We start from the raw sequence: 17709 nt of genomic DNA on the forward strand, positions 1-17709 counted from the left end.
TATATGGGAGCATCTCCCAAGTTTTATCATTGCATGTACTACTAGTCTATTATTGGTTCAAAAAATATATTGAAGTTAAAAAATTAATAATTAACTATTCTTCTGACCAATAATAGTTGATAATACATACAGTTACACAATTTGTGGGACAATATATGTTTACCTATCATATAGTGACCAAGGGCCAAGATTATTTGTAAGTAACAAATTGCAAAATTAGTTAATAAAGGCTACATCATAGACAATGTTTCCATTGAAATATTTTACCACAATCCATGTTATTTCCTCAATTAACAAGAACATCCACAAACAACTGAAGATTGAGAGAAATAATTTGAAGGTTTACAGATTAACAGATATGATAAACCAGGGTGCATCAATTTGAGCAAAATAAAATTACTGCAGTAACTTAATAATAATGTAACTATTACTTCACCTATAAAAAAGGTCTATCTATTTATTGAGATTCAGGACATTAATCATTAATATAATTTTAGTTTTATGGAAAATTATTCAATAATTCCACAAAGGTTTGGACCATGCACTGGAACATGTTTTACACAAAATGGAATCTAATATGCTATCTTTTCCCTCCAACCTGAAATAAAGATACAAGTGTTTTATGTTGTTTTCTAATAAAGCATATATAGCTTCAAAGCATGCCTAAGAAAACTAATAACTTGTAAGGAGGAGAAAGAGTGAAACAACATTTTTACATTATCTGCTGAATGTAAAGGAATGACCTCATTCTAATGCCAAAATCAACAAAGTAACCTCACCTTTACAAGAAAAGTACCATCACCCTTTCACAAGAAAGTAGATAAACCTGTTTCAATAGATTATCCAACTAAACCAACAATTTCCTAACTGTATAACCAAGACTATTATATAAATTCTGGATCTCAGATTTGAAGAATCTGACAGTGAACAATGTGACTCTTCAAACCGCTACGCCCCGCTATAGTTGACCATAGATTTTTAACAAAAGAGCTTGCATGACCTTTTCCGGAGATATTTTCCCAGATCTGAGGATTGCTTTCGACACGTTTGTTTGGACTTGAAATATCAACTAGACTGATGCTCATGTTGTTTCGGATAATGCACAGCTTTCCATTAAGGGGAGCAAGAGCAGCCGCATCAAGAGCACGGGAGCTACCTAAATGAAGCTTGCTATCAATGAACTTCTTCCATGTATCTGTTGCTGCATCGTATACTTTGAGCTTGCACCCGTCCTGGCAATCGAGTGCATAGAGCTGTCCATTCAGTGAGATACTAGGATTACGCCAACCATTGACCATTCCATTATTAACTGGGGTCCAGGTATCAGTTTCAGGTGAATAGGCGTCACAGGCAACATTGCGATTCAACCCAAGTCCCTTCAAAAACCACATTCCATTATGAACAACACCAATAAAGGGCACCATGGGCATGGTCATCTCAGAGACAAAGTTCCACCTGTTTCGGTTGGGGTCGTAAACTTCAGCAGATCGAAGAGTTCTTTGAATTCCTTCACATTCCCCACCAGCAACATATAGACAGTTATTTATAACACAAGAACCAAAAAGATGACGTTTCCGTAACATATCTGGTGCTCTATGCCATTTATTTGTACGGGCACTGTAGAAAATGACACGTCTCATAGATCCCTTCAGTGGATCTCTTCCACCAAATAAGTACAGGTGGCAACCACTAAGAACAGCACAGCCAAATCCCAAGGCTTCAGAGTATTCCCCAGGAACAGGTGGAAGGGACTGCCATAGTTGGTAGACGGGATCGAAAGCATGCAATGAAATTTTTCCATCACGATCTCTTTTGATAACATAAATCCATTCTTCTGCCATTCCGAGACTTTTCCTGAGTGAATAAAAGAAGTTTCCAGACAGAAGGCAATACCATCTCTTGCAAACTAAACGCAGTTTCCTGTGCTCAACTCGAGGTACTCGAATCAAACAAGCAATAGCAAGATCATCAGGAAGGCCAGGTAGGAGAGGAGGCTGGACTCTTGTCCTCGCTCGGCGTAAATTTTTGCTCTTATGTGCATTTGGGTTTATGTCAGGTTGAATACATAACTTCGACCCTGGAACAAATTTCCTTGCCCCAGCAACTGTTTTAAGGCCTGAGTCTACTTTACAGTAGCAAGAAACAGAGTCAACCTGTGAAACTTTACATATTAGCATGCTGAAAGTATCGAATTATCAAAACTATCCACTAAGAATATGTACACACATATTGTCTAAGAGCACATATACATGCATAAACAGTAAGTTGTTCATACATGTTATCCACTTTCTAATTTCATGTCCCAAATAATTAAACAGTTTAGTCTTTTGACACTGGTGTTTTCTGAAAGTAAAGCAAAAATGAAGCTCCAGACAAATAACTTCACAATCTATTGACTTATCATAGAATAAATCATTTTATCAAGCTGAAATTTTATTTTGTTAGAAAGGTCATATTCAATGCTAAGTTTATTCATGCTGCTGCTGGGGCAGTGAGATCAACAAAGAACCACAATCAATGAAGGGAATATCAGTTTCATTATCAATAATTGAAATACATTTTTAACTAATAAAAAGAAAGGATCTGCTGTATGCTGATACACACATGTACCAGAATTTGGCTACACAAACTCATTTTTTTATGATCGGTAATCCAAACAGCTTGAGCTTATGTATTAGTTCTTTCATTAGAAAGTTTGCGTAATGGGTTTATAAAATTTTATCAGAAAATTGGGTCAGAGTAAATTGTAAGACAAAAAATAATAACAGATCATTACAAGTGACCTAATAGAACCCAATCAACATTGACATGGCAACATCTCGGTGACGAATGAATGATACAGATCCCATATGAACAACAATAAATCTTGAGGCCGAGGGGAAGTGTTGTCAAAGAGTCAGGAGATTATCAGAAAAAGGGAGGAAAATTACGTAGTATCTAATTGCACGGCTGCATACATCTTGAATAGAGTTTGGAAAGCACCACTCCAATGAGGGCATCTCATGTATCATTATATTCTAACAAATTTCAACATCTTTGAAAACTAAAATCAGATAGATATATGATATTGATAACGGTTTGTGTGAGAGACATATTCTTCTACCTTACTAGACACTAGTGTTTTCACCAAACTGTTACAAAAGTGGGAATAGTGGGTCTTACTAATGAAGTGCTTAGACATAAAGTAAATGAAACCACACACAGTTCTCTTTACCTTCACCCTAATCCTCCCAACCCACATTCTCAGCTATGTTTCCTATCACATCAATTAAGCAGGAAGACAAAGGCTACTACATTCTCCTTGGTGAATTGACATTCCAAGGTCCTACCATTGGGCCTACAAATTTCAAATGTTTGTCTTACTAACTGACAAGCATTCAATGTAAAACTGGATAGTTCTATTATGATACAAGCAAGTTAACTAGGGACCACTGTTATGTAAAACTCCCAAGTCCTAACCAGTGAATGGACTCGGTTCCCCATTCTCAGTTTCTAGAGCATGCAACACCAGAGCCATGATAGTTGGGGTGGTATCGGTGGGTAGCATTAAAATATTAAATCCTCCCCAATGAGCTAGCTTGTGGGTAGAGTTAAGCTCCGCTCTATTGTCCTAATATGGTATCAAACCAAGGTTGTCAATTCACGGTTCGGACCGTTTGGCTAAATTTTGCATCACAAATGGTATTGAAACATAAAATTCATGAATATAATAAAAAATGAGTTTGATATCTATGCATTGTCAACATAGTGCATCATTCATCATTCATTTGTACTATTTTATTTAGGAGTGAATGATAATTAAGATATGAATGGTAAATGATGCACTAATAATGTAAAATATATTAAACTCATAAAAATAACTTAAAATATATTATTTGAAAGATATAGTATGCATATATGCTTGGTATATGAATAAAAAAACAAATTCAATTTAATGGAATTCGATTATTTTTATGTATTGTTGATCCCACACTAAAAGGAGTTTAATGTTTTACTGTTTAGGAAAATAGGATTAGATATTCCAATTCTCAAAATGATATCAGACTAAAAGACACTAAGCAAAACACACTGCTTCATTAAACTGACACACATAGTGAGACAAAATGCATCATTTGATGCTTTGACTAAGTAAATTTAAAATATAAATTAGAAAAACAAAGGGCACGAAATTTTGACTCAGTAAATTTTAAAAATAAAAATAAAAATGAAGGAGCACTTTCATTTTGGGTTATGCGAGACCCGTTTCAGAATGTGGAACTCGATAGGGAATCCACAAAAATGGCGAAGCTTGAAGCAATCTCGAGCCTCACAATTCTACATCCTATCATCTGACTCTCACGATTAAGGGGGCCATTCCAGCCACCCTCTCATTTTGGGTATCTATGTGTATTATTTCTCTGCAAACACTTGTCGTTTCGTATGAGTTGAATCATGGATTGTGTTGGGAAATATGGACACATTGTCTGCCTCATTATCTCAGGAGTGGTTTAAATACATGTTGGTTACTGTCAATTGGTTTCGAGATGAAACTCAAACAAACTGTACAATTTTGATTTTCTAGTATCAAACCACTAACACTTGAGTTTGAATCCGACAAGCTGTTAAGATGAGACATTTATAATAACTTGGGGAATCCTCTCTTAAGAACTAGTTTTTGGAGTGAAATAGGGTCAACTACACCATTTGCAAGAGGTGAATTCTTTTAACACCACCCCTTTTTTCATTTCCTACCACCCTTCTGGAAACATGTTTCCAGACATGTTCTTCAAATAGTTTCTTTCCGGAAATAACCGCCTCCAGAAACATGTATCCCAGAGTATGCTAAAAACAATTCTAGTGGACATGTTTCTGGAAGTGTTTCAAAAAAAGGGTGGCCTAGTGCTCTAGGTTCCCACCTACTCCTAATGGGGTATGAAGAATGTAGATGTATGCAACATTACTCTTGCAAGTGAAGATGCTTTTTTGTTTAAAAAATAAACTCCTGAAAAAATGTTTCTGATAAGTGTGGTTGCCTGGTGGTAAATGAAAAATGGGATGATGTTAAAAGAACTCACCTTTCCATGATGGTATTGAAGCTAACCACACAATAATGGGTCACCGGCAAAAAGTCCTTGTAAACTTCACACTAGAAATAACATGGCCAAGGTGTGAGGGGTATGTTGAAATCCTACATCGTATGGGTACTGGTCAAATATAGTCCTTATAAAACTTGGGCATCCCTAATCCATTGACCAAACTTTTGGGGTGGAGTTAGGTCTGGCTAGTCTAAGGGAAATTTTAATGAGTGCCCTAAGGACATTGGCTAAGAAGTCCACAAAAGAAATATTGCATTGGAAAATGGTGTACTCAACTATATTAAGAGTTTAAAAACTTTGATTTCCAATGGAACATTTCTATTTTTTGATTCCTTAAAGAGTGCCCAGACTCTTATTCTAATTGGGAAGGGAGTATAAAGTGTGGAGTCTGACAGACAGCAATTGTAAAATGCTAGCTGAGTACACCTTTCCAAACTAGTTATATCATGTTTGGATAAGATTAGACCTGCGGAAACCAACATATAATGCATGTTGCAGCAGCAAGAGAATTATATAATCAAATTTGAACATACTCAGACTCAAGAGTAAGAGCCCTAAAAAGAGTGGATCCTCTCCATTGCTGGATAGTGGAGAGGGCAGTACTATTTGGATTGTGACACGCGGCACAGTTAGAATTAACGGTCAAGATTTTAAAATGAAAAACAATATATTTTTGAAATAATTAATTCTGGAAAAAAAAAAGACAAGAACCATATCATCTCTTCCACTTCACCAGATTTTATCCCTTTTCAGTTTTCTCAGTGACACTATGCACACATTGTATATTCCTTTTTTCTTGAAATTATTATGCAACATTTTGTGAATTTATTATGCAACATTTTGTGGAGCAATATAGCAGTGTGTGGTACCACAATAGCGCGAGGAGGTATCTCACATCAGAAGAGGCACAACTGTAAAACACTAAACATGTACAGGAGAGACTAGACTTTGTTATGGTAGGATGATTTTATGGAAGAAGAAGAGAGGAGCCAGGAACTTTTTCAGAACTTTATTTTAATTTAAAATTAAAATAAATTCATTTTAAAATCGTGACCAATTCTAACTTTGTCACATGTCATAATCCAAACTTAGTATTGGCCCCCTAAAAAAAGAGAGAGCTACTCCCCATTTAAGAAGTCTAAAAAAGAGTGGTCCAGTGCACTAGACTCCCACTTAGTGAGGTCTGGGAGGGTAGAGGTAAGCAACCTTATCCTCGCAAGCGAAGAGGTTGTTTCCAAACTTTGAATTCATATCTCCATGTCACAAGGCAAACAATCGAGACTCACCCTCTTATTTAAGAAGTCTAAGGTCTATAAACTACCCAATTGACTAGAGTAACAACTGACAAAAGGGTTTTAACTGCAGTCCGCAGCTACAATTGAGGCTGCAATGTTGCATTTTTTGTAATCTCTGCAACCACATCATGACAGCAGTCACGATCACAATGGCCGAATTTCACAATTGTGGTAAAGCATACACAATTTAAAATCAAGATTCAACTTAGCTATTTGCTTCCATTCCATAAACAAGCAAAGAAAGCTAGGAATCCAAGGTTGCCAAAACCACAAGCGTAGCACTAGCAAATTGAAACTTTTGCAACACACACATGAGCTGAAACTGAAAATTGGACAAGAAACTATGTGGGTATGACAGAAACATTATGAAAATAAAAATTAGAAACAAAAGAGAAAATATACACAAATTATTTTTGGTACTACCAAGGTATCTCTTACTTTTTGGTAAGTAACTAATCCCTTTTGGGTGGCTATCCCTTTTAACAAGTGTCTCTGCTAGGAATCGAATGCTTGACCTTTTGGTCATTCCTGGATCTAGCAGGGTCTTACACAACTGTACCAACGACTTGTTGATAAAATATATACAAGTTGACACAACACAATTGAAATCATGATAAGAAATTAGAGTCAAGACTCAACATTCAAGTTGAACTTACCAGTGGGGCTTGAACTCTAGACACCCGGTGAGAGTTTTCAACTAACTGGTTCATTTGTGAAGCTCAATCTCACAAATAGAATGGATTTTCAACACAAATTAAGCATCTTGGTGCAGATCAACAAAACCCCTTTTTAACTTAACCTTCAAGTTTTGCAACACGATCTAGTCAACAGAAAATTAAAGTTTCTATTTTGACTTCAGAAACTGTAAAAGAATGGAAAATGAAGAAATGGGTCATTTGCAAAAAACAAGTTTAGGAGAACTACGAGTTGAGAGGGTCACCTCTCTCACTACTTCACTTGCACCTTTCGTTACAAACCCAAAAGCATTTATTTTTTGCTCAATGGTGAAATTTGTGTGATTTTGTTTCTTTGGGGATTTGAGAAATGATAAAATTTAATGTCTTTAGCTTTTTGTTTCTCATATGTATTCTTGTATTCGAAACAATCTTGTTTAAGTTAGGAATATTCATATGTATCTTTTTTCATCTATAAGATTCAATTGAATTCAAAATTTTACTTAAAGAGAGCAAACATTATCACTTGAACCAACATTTCTTTCATTAGTGTGTTTAGTGTATGAGTATAATATATATTGACTTACAGACATAACTATTATTTACCATAGATTATTTTTTCTTTTAAATCAATGATTAAAAATAAATGATGGATGATGTTATGATAATGTAAAAAAAATTTTACACTGTTTATATGTATATATTTTTCTCTTAGTTTATTAGGGGAATTATGTATAGGTATATGAATTTTATACACTACCACTTATCATTCATTTATGTTTAATAGTAATAAATAAATGGTAGATATTTATTTTATATAAACATTTCATATAAACATAGATATTTAATTTATTAAATTATTACTAATGTTAGTTTAATAAATTTGTAAAACTTATGTAATTAATTTACCTTGATGATGATGGTCCTCTTTAATAAATGCGTTGCTATTGATGGGTCAAACCAACCAACATTGAAAGGCAAGAGATTTTTATTTAATAAGCCAAGGATTTTTCTGTTTTTCTTTCTATGTATTGATTTCAGAACTATCATGCTTGGGTGGGATTTGTGATCACATGCAACGTGCAACATGCTCCATTTAACACCTTTGTCTTTTCTCTAGGATAATTTAAAATTGTTTTATTGATTTGTCCTCATAATTTTCATTTTGAATGTTTTTATATTTGTAAGATAAAGATGTATCTGGTCTGTGACGAAATTCCAAATACTAATTGCTTTAATGATTGGACAAAATTAAACTTCATGTATTATACGATATTAAAGGTTGTCGTTTAATTCCTAAGAATATCAACAACACCAACAGCTCAAAATAAATAAAGGTTTGTTTGCTTTCGTTATTTTTAGTTTTCATTTTCAATTAAATCAAAAAATAAGTGTGAAAATATGTTTGTCTTATTATTTTTATTTTATATTTCAGAAAACATGACATTCATTTCTTAAAAATTTGATGTTTTAAAACTCAGTACACGTTTATATTTTAATTTCTCATTATACCATTATATATTACTCTTTTTTTCATTACATGTTTCTTCATTTCTTTTTCAAATATATTTTTCAAAATGCATTAAATATGATTATTTTAGTCAAATTGTATCAAATTTTTGTATCATTTAATAATTTCTTAAAGTATATACACAATCTTAAACATCAAATGATATTACTCTCTCACTTATCAATAAAACACTAAAATCAATTGAGAAGTACTTCCAGACCACCGTACATTCTCATAATATAATTTATTTATTTATCTCTCAATATAATAACTTTTTTCGCCTTTCTTATGATATTGTTGAAATAGTTCGACGATGAGTATGATAATATATGATTTTGGTATAAAAATTGATGTCTTTTGAATTTACTACAACCTTAACTAAATAATAGAGCATTTGTATATTATGAATTTATTTTAGCTTTTAATTTTTTTAGAACGCTTACAACGGCATAATGCTCGTTATGACCTTCACATGTCTTTGTAGTAGCTAATGACTAAGTCCAGTTATTAAAGGTGATTAATATATTGTGAAATAAAATTTATTGAAAAAGAAAATGCAAATATCATATATGAAGACATCCGGCAAAATCATTGGTATAGTATTACCGCTTTAGTTATTAAAATTTAGAATTAAACTAGTTATAAAGTTACATGTCCTGGTTTATAAAGTTTACAATGAATGATTCTGAAAATGATAATAATAAACATGTTTTCAAAAAATGAAAACTATTTTTTGAAAATAAAAATAAAAAATAGAAACAAAAAACATTTCTTGAAACCAAACACATCCTAAATCTCTACTTCAAAAAAAACATAAAATCCCTAGAAAGCATATACAATAATGAAGTTAATATTGTTATCTATTTTTACTATCAATATGTCAACTCACATTTTGTCCAATAAATTTAATATTCTGAATAAATACCTTCTATAAAAAATGGTTTATACACTGAAATATAACCATTAATAGAGAGACAAATTCTTTTTTTTATATTTACAGTGAATGATAAAAATATCATTAATTATATTTAAATGATAAAAATATCACATTCTTATATATTTTTTATATTGTTTGTGATATACTTGTCTTTGTTTCTTCATGGAAAATACTAAATTCTAATAGAGACTATCATTTTATGAAAAAGGAAAAGAGTTTTGGAGCTTTTGAAATATATTTAATGAATTTCACAACCGTTAACAAGTAGTGATACTAGTAGAAATAAGAGACTTATATATATTTCATCAAATATTATACTAGGAGACAATATAATTGATGCCACCTAAACACAAGTTAGAGACAAAGGTTCATCTCAAAGACAAGCTGAAGACAATGTGTAATTTGACAAATTGGGAGTGACATGATGAATTAAATGATGTTATAATTAGTGAAAATTTACCCTAAGCATTCATTTCCTAACCCAAAACAAATAAAAAACTAAAGTTGAATTCAAGATTATTTGCACAAGTTTCCTTTTGGTTCTTCAATATCATATATTAAGGATATCAATGATGGACAAGGAGATGACATTTGCCGTTTCTGAACACTGTCTATATACAAGTTTGGAATAGAAGAGTACTATATGTTGTGAGCATATATGTTTTCCCACTTTTTATACCATTATAAGTATTATCACTTTTGATTGGTTGAAATTTTTTTATTTAAGTTAAAATTGTAATTATTAAATATTTTTTTGACCAATCATATCTCTTATCATATTGAGTAGCACAAATGAATGGGACACCCCTATATATATATATATGTTAATCCGCCATGAACCGAGTAGTGATATGGCACAATACAAAGACTTGTATGTAAAGATAATGACATACTAGTTTTATAAACAAGTAAAATATAATAATCCATATTTTCACACTTGATATAATTTATTCGTGGAAAACTTCCTATCAGTTTAGTGTATTTTTATCTTGAACAAATAATCATGCCTTCAATGTGGGGCGAAGCATACAGTTGGTTGGTTGGTTAAATGCTCTTAATGAGAATAATAATTCTCTATTCTCAGCAAGAGAGTGTGGAGACATCTTGGGTCATCATCATACAGTTTATTATTAGTGATTAGAATTTTGTATAGAGGTGAACATTATACATTGCTTCTGCCACTTCTTTATACGCATCAATTTTTTATGTCGTTAGATTTATGATATGGTTGAGATCAAATGTGGAAACTAAGAGATGAGCAAATATATTATTTTCATGCCATATATCATAATTTGGGCCCAATACCGAAAATGATCTTAGCCCAAAAGTAACTATCTATTTACCCTCTCGTTAAGGGGAGGAAATATATTCTCTCGCTATTTTGTGTTATTCCATGTATCATGATATATGATTAGTAAGAAAAATAATTAATGTTTATAATTTTAACTTCAATAATTTTTTTAAAATCAATCATAATTAGTGGTACAAAAAATGAGACAACAGATATGTTTTTACCCCCATAAATTTATGTTTTAAACGTTGATGTATTATTATTTTTTACTCCATTGTCTTCTTCCTAAGGCAAGCGTGTCAGAAATTATCAATGGTGGATAATTCAGATAATGAGCCATTTAAGTTTCATGGTTTAGAACAAACCTTCGAACTGCACAATCAAATTCAAACCTGAGTTTCCTACCCACTTAAACTACAATGTTAAGATTCATAATTAACATTTATCCCATTTCTAATTATCTAAACACTAGTACTTTGTTTTGTTTCAGAAACAAAATGAATAGAATGGAAAGAAAAAAATATTGGTATAGAGAAAGTATCAAGGTCAAGAAAGACTTTTAAGAATTGCTTAGTATTAGAGAATGGGGGAATTACGAAGAAAATAAATGACTTTTTCCTAAATAAAATAATGTTCCTATTGTATACATAGAAATGATAATGAATATCTTAAGGAATTTAACTTGAATAATTTTGAAAATTTGTGTTGAAGAGATAGATGTCTAGAATAGGCCAAACACATTTTTTTTAATAAAGAAGGATAAAAATTTGGTGGAAAAGTTTCATGAGAAAACATATTGTGCTTAAAATCGCCTAAAATTAAAGAGAGAGAAAATTAGATGACCACTTTAAGAATGGGCTTTTCAACCTTTTTACAATTGCTAGAAAATCAAGACCAACATTGCATGAGATTGTAAGAAAAATACTAAGGGTAGTAAATGTATGGATTTTAACTTGGATGAAAGGTCATTTATTAATTCTTATAAACTATATTTTAAGTTATTTAATTCATCCATATCTAATGTATTTCAATCCATCCAATTTATCCCTGACTCCATTTTCGTAGATTTGGATGGATGAATATCCAATTCATTTGATTTTTTTATTGGAACCAAAAAGATCTATTGAAGAAAATCATTATTTTAAAACTACTATTTCAACTAAACATTTTTTAAAATCACATTTTAAAAAACATTTATAAAACACTTATAGAAATCAATTTTTTTAAGAAATGATTTTTTGATAAATACTTATAAAGGTAATATCTGTGAATATTTATACATAGTCACTACATCATCTACCATTCATTTGACTTTTTTTTTTTGAAGAGTCAATAATGATTAAATATAAATGGTGGATGTCGCAGTGATAATATATAAAACTCATATATTGTCTAGTGCATACATTTTTCTCATATTTATATATATTATGTACTTAATAATAAAATTTTAATATTAACTACATACACATGTCCTATAATTGATATCAATTTAATAAAATATTAAAAGTGAGAGTGATAATCATGAATGAATTTACTTGAATTTAGTTTTCTTAAATATTAAATGAAATTGAAAAAGCAAAGAAAATTCTTATTTTGGGATGGATTGGATATTCATCCAAATGGATATATCCATGGATATTCATTGAATATAGTGGATGGATTTGAATCCATCTATTATCAATATTATCTATTGGATTATATACATTTTAATTCATTAGCTCTAACTGATGAATTTGGATGGATATAATTTGGATGAATTTGGATGAATTTAGATAGATTGTGGATTATGGATAATTTTATCACCTCTAAAAAATACATTATGAGATTCTAATGCATGGTGGATTGAAAAAGAGCAAGCTATGCATGTGACAAGATTTAAAAAATTGTAATTTTGAATTTGTAAAATATGAATATGTAAAAAATGAATAACTCGGTTAGTGTTAATGTGATGATAAGTACATTAGCTCTTAATGTGATGATTTGATAAGTACATTAGCACTTAATGTGATGATTTATAAGCTTTTATTTTTATGGAATTATGGGGGGTCCAAACATTTTGAAGTGGATGGATTATGGACCTATGCTTTCAAAGTTGTAGGACCAATGTTTCAATAGTACAATGGCCACTAGATTTGTTGTTGTATTGCCTGATCATGATCCACCAACATATGAAGAAGGTAACATTCATGATAAGGACGTTGAAGAAGATGCAAGTAGTCCAATTGGTGAGGATGAGGGAGATAGTGATAAAATTGGTCATCATGTTCACAACAATATGATGTCGATTTCTTCAAACGTGGATCTAGAGAATGGTAGCATAGAAGTTTCAATGTTAGTCCATAGTGATGAAATTGGTCGTGAGCCATAGGGGTTGAAAGCTTGAGGAACATATATGACCAGTGTTGGCCGATGGTTCTAATCATTGTAGGTTTCATAAAAATATCAAAATTGAACACAATTGATGACTTAAAACAAAATAAGATGACAAAATAAGTATATCAAATAATTTAATCATGTAATATTATTACAATAAATTTTGAACAAAATAAGTCTTATACAAATTGTTAGAACGTGTAAGATCCATTCTTTTTGGACTCGATTATTATTACTTATTGGAAACTTAAGTACAATATATTCTTATGTGGTTATTTTCGACGTTAAACATTGTCATATTTCTCTCACTTCAAGTCACACTTTTATTTCAATTATATATAAACTATATGATAATATAAAACAATGATAATTTTTTGGTATAATATGATATTATAATTGGCAATACGATAATTTTTAAAAAGAATAAAAACAATAGTACTTGTCATATAGAGATAAAATCTATTATATGTGTAAAATAAATATTTTGAATCCCATTAGTTATGAGTAATGTGCTACACACTTGCCGCATACCCTCACGGACTAAGTAGCAAAATGATAGAGAGTAGGGGGTTAACATCATGGCGTTAGTCCTTTTTGTAACCTTTGTATTGTTCCTCCTTCCTTTTTCCTCATTAAATGTCTATTTTTGTATGAGTGTTCTTCATATGTCTTTTTTGTTGGAAGCCTCCCTATACTCTCTTTTTTGGTGGAGTTTAGTTTAAGCGAGACTTTTTATAGCTAGGATTATGGTTAGGTTAATGTTAAAAAGTAATTGTCTTTTAGTCCCTAAATGTGTTCTTTAGTATAGACCCAAAACTCTTTATCTGTTTCATTTGTATTCTTTTCATATAAAAAAGTTATAGTGTATTTTTTGAAAGCATTACAAGGCAAAATTAGGTATTTATAATTGTCCTCTCTACTTGTTATCGATCTAATAACAATCAAATTGCAGTTTGAGTGATGTCTTAACTAGTAAAGAAATGAATACAAATTTTTTTAAGGAACATGCAAAGGAGACGAGGGGAATATGGGACAATGTTGAGGATACTATTGGAATTCGGTAGCAAAATGATTAAATTGAGTTGGTGACGTTTCAATGTCTGAGGTGAGGATATCCCGACGTCAAAGTCCAGCAATGTAATAACGTTGGTATCTAAGTTGACAATGTATTGAAAGAATGTTATGGTAACTAAGCCAAATAATGTCTTTGAAAGGATGTTCTCACATATAAGTCCAGCAATATAACACTTTGTTGTCTAAGTCTAATAATGTCTTAGAAGGAATGTGCTTGTATCTAATTCCAGTAACATAACATTTCGACATCTAACTCCGCAAATTTCTTTGAAAGGATGCTCTCGTGTTTAAGTCAAGCAAGACAATATAATATATTTCAACATCTAAGTCTAATCATGTCTTTGAAAACATGTTCTAACGTCTAAGTCCAACAATATAACATTTGTGTTGTCGCTCCCCACTTTTGTGGATACAATGAGAAATATACAAATAAATGCAATGAATTTGTCATCGATGTTTTTAGTGGAAAAACATGAAAACCCTATTTAAAAATAACGATTGATTTACTCAGAGAGAAAAATCAAGTTCGGGAGTCGGTTACGGATGAGGAAGGGGTTAGGCACCTCATACCGCGCGTTATAAAAACGGTATCTAGATCAATTATGTGGATATTCATTCAAAACATTAATTTTACCATCACAATATTAAATAAAGAGAAAGACAAAAAACGTTTTTTATTTTTTTGTGCCTCGTAAAGAAATACCTGTTCCTACGTATCTGTGGCTGCAATAGAGAAATCAAGACTACGTAGTTCTTCTAGAAAAAAAGTTGATTGATTGATATATTTTATTTATTTTTATTTTTAAGATAACATGATAAGATAGTATAATAAGGCATGAGTCTCATAATGCATTATCCCTCCATGACTTTATTAAATTATTTTGAAAAAAACTAATCGAGATAACGCGATAGTGTACGAGTTCCATATTGTCTAATCTCTCTTTTATTTTATTAAATTATTTTGAAAATGTCAAATTGAGATAACGCGAAAGGACATGAGTCCCATAGTGCACTATATCTCCTTGATTTTATTAAATTATTTTTGAAAATATCAATTTGGGGTAATACGACGTGACACAAATCCCAAAGTGCACTATCTCTCATTGGTTTAATTAAATTGTTTTTGAAAATGTCAATTTTGGGTAACGCAATAAGGCACGAGTCTCATAGTATACTACCTCTCGTTGATTTAATTAAATTATTTTTGAAAATGTCAATTTGAGGTAATGCGACAAAGAACAAATCCTATAATGCACTACTTCTTCTTGATTTAATTAAGTAATTAAAAATTTTATTGTATTTTCATATATATATGTGTATATTATTAACTAAACAAACATTTATAAACAGGAAAAAAAACCAGATATAATAAATAGATAAATAAAAATAGAATAATAATAGATAAATGAAAATTTAAATGAAAATAAATAAAAAAACCCTAAAAAACAAAAAAAGTAAATAAAAAGAAAAGAAATTAAATTGGGTGTTTAGGATTACAAATCAATTTGAGAATTTAGGGTTAAAAACAATCAATTTGAGGATTTAGGTTATGGAAAATTAATTTGGGGTTAGGGCAAAATTAAATTGGGGGTTAGGTTATGTAAAATCAATTTGAGGGATAAAGTTAAACTAAATTGGGAATTAAGGTTTCGGGGTGGGTTTAGGGTTAGGGTCAATGTTATTAAAACCGGTTCGGACCGACCTGTTGGATCGGAAAACCAGTAAACCGGTCCCATAATCGGTACGAAACAAGTGTTGTACCGGCTAAGTATCAAAATCGGTGTAAACCGGAGAAAAACCGGTGAACTGTGTCAAAACCGGTGAACCGGCCGGAATTTGATTGAACCGGTCGGTTCATACATTTAATTTTAAAGAACCCCTTTTGGCCTTTTCTTCATTCACAGTTTCACTTTCACACGACCAAACCTTCCTTCACCGTGTCATTTCTTCCTTCACCATCAAAGAACCCCGTGTCATTTCTTCATCTCACTTCCACACTCCCTTCCTTCACCATCAAAGTTCTAAGCTTCCTTCTTCTCTTCTCAGGTATTTTATTCTAAGCTTCCTTCTTCTTCTCTTCCTTCCTTCACCATTTCTTCTTAATTTAACTCTTTGGAACAACACTGGTTAACTACTTTGATATCATGTGATTTTATTTTGATTATGTGTTTATGGTTATACTTTCTTTGCTTAACATTTGTTAAGTTAGGTGTGTAGATATTGCTATCATCTTTTTTCCTTTAAGCTTAAATTATGTTCGATGAAATGCCAAAGTTAATTATATTATCATATGTATCCTTCTAACAAATTATAATTTCAAAGTATAATCACATACAAACAAAGCAAAGACAAAGGACAAAGAACAACACATCACACTAACAAAGTCCAACCTGTAAAAATTTTCTGCATGTTCTCTGCATAAGATTTCTAAATAAATAGGAGTATGGCCAGATTTATAATTGGACATGCTGCATGTAAAACTGGTTCTTTCTGTCCATGTAATTTTATTAATGTTAGTCACTTAATACCATGTAACAGTAATGTATTATGGTTTGTATGAATTGTAATGATACAAATAAATATAAGAAACTCACATGCTTTTATTAGTATGTAATTGAAGACTGATTTATGCAACTGCTGAGAGAAAATGATAGGAAATTTTTGCAGCACAAAAATCTCAAAAGTGGACGTTAGCCAAAATAAATAATAAACATGTACACTGCGATAAGAAATTTTAAAGCAAATTGAACCATCATCACATTGGTTATAGATAAATCGCAAGTGATAAGATATAAAACTGAAAGTAAATCAATGAAAGAAAGAATATAGAAGAATTATATGAAACAAATTTATAATGGTTTGGTCCAAAAGGGTATATTTTTGTTCTCAATTGGGAGTTTTATATATGAAGAGATTGAGGCCTTAAGAAATGATCTTGCAAATATTTTTATTCAACCCTCATCTGATGACATTGGTATGTTTTTTATTGCATTGTCAGTTTTGGTTCTAATAACTAATTTATTTTATTGTTAACTTGTATGAAAATTGATGTATGAAAAAATGATATTGTTGTAGATCAATTAAATTTAGAAGATGATGATGATGCACAACTCAACCCTGTGGAGAATGTGAACCTAGTTGAAGACAACGTTAGTCAAGCTTTGGACTTAAATGGTGAAGAAATGGAACGTCAATATGAAACAACTTTGACTCCTTGGTGTTAAAGTTTTAAATATATAATATGTTTTGTAGACTAAGTTATGAACTTGCGTCATATGTTTCGAGTTTGTTAAGTAAGACAAGTACTTGTGAATTACTATTTGTATTTGTAATTTAGACTTTGGATTTATTAAAGTTGTTTGTCTATGAGAATTCTTACTTTGACTATAAATATGGATTATAAATTTGAGTATCTACATATTAAATAATTTTTGTTACAGGTTTACACTTTACACACACACACATATATATATAAACATG

General features: G+C 31.2%; 1 protein-coding gene and 1 long non-coding RNA gene across 3 annotated transcripts; one reads left to right on the forward strand and one right to left on the reverse strand.

Moving 5' to 3' along the window:
- LOC109360366 (F-box/kelch-repeat protein At1g55270-like) lies at nucleotides 496-7353 on the reverse strand. Of its 2 annotated transcripts, none has more exons than XM_019605214.1 (3): nucleotides 7027-7353; nucleotides 836-2153; nucleotides 496-774 (listed from the first exon to the last, which is right to left on the reverse strand). In XM_019605214.1, the coding sequence occupies exons 1-2, from the start codon at nucleotides 7078-7080 to the stop codon at nucleotides 903-905; spliced, it is 1305 nt and encodes a 434-aa protein (XP_019460759.1). In that variant the 5' UTR covers nucleotides 7081-7353; the 3' UTR covers nucleotides 496-774; nucleotides 836-902. The 2 variants fall into 2 exon arrangements, with proteins under 2 accessions (XP_019460759.1, XP_019460750.1); XM_019605205.1 differs by having other exon boundaries at nucleotides 496-679; nucleotides 780-2153.
- On the forward strand, nucleotides 4242-16835 carry LOC109360375. Its single transcript, XR_002109168.1, has 3 exons — nucleotides 4242-4251; nucleotides 14238-14245; nucleotides 16653-16835. It is a non-coding gene; the product is annotated as an uncharacterized LOC109360375 (long non-coding RNA).

The sequence above is a fragment of the Lupinus angustifolius genome, chromosome LG01 (assembly GCF_001865875.1).
Source record: "Lupinus angustifolius cultivar Tanjil chromosome LG01, LupAngTanjil_v1.0, whole genome shotgun sequence".
In the NCBI taxonomy this organism is placed as follows: Eukaryota; Viridiplantae; Streptophyta; class Magnoliopsida; order Fabales; family Fabaceae; genus Lupinus; species Lupinus angustifolius.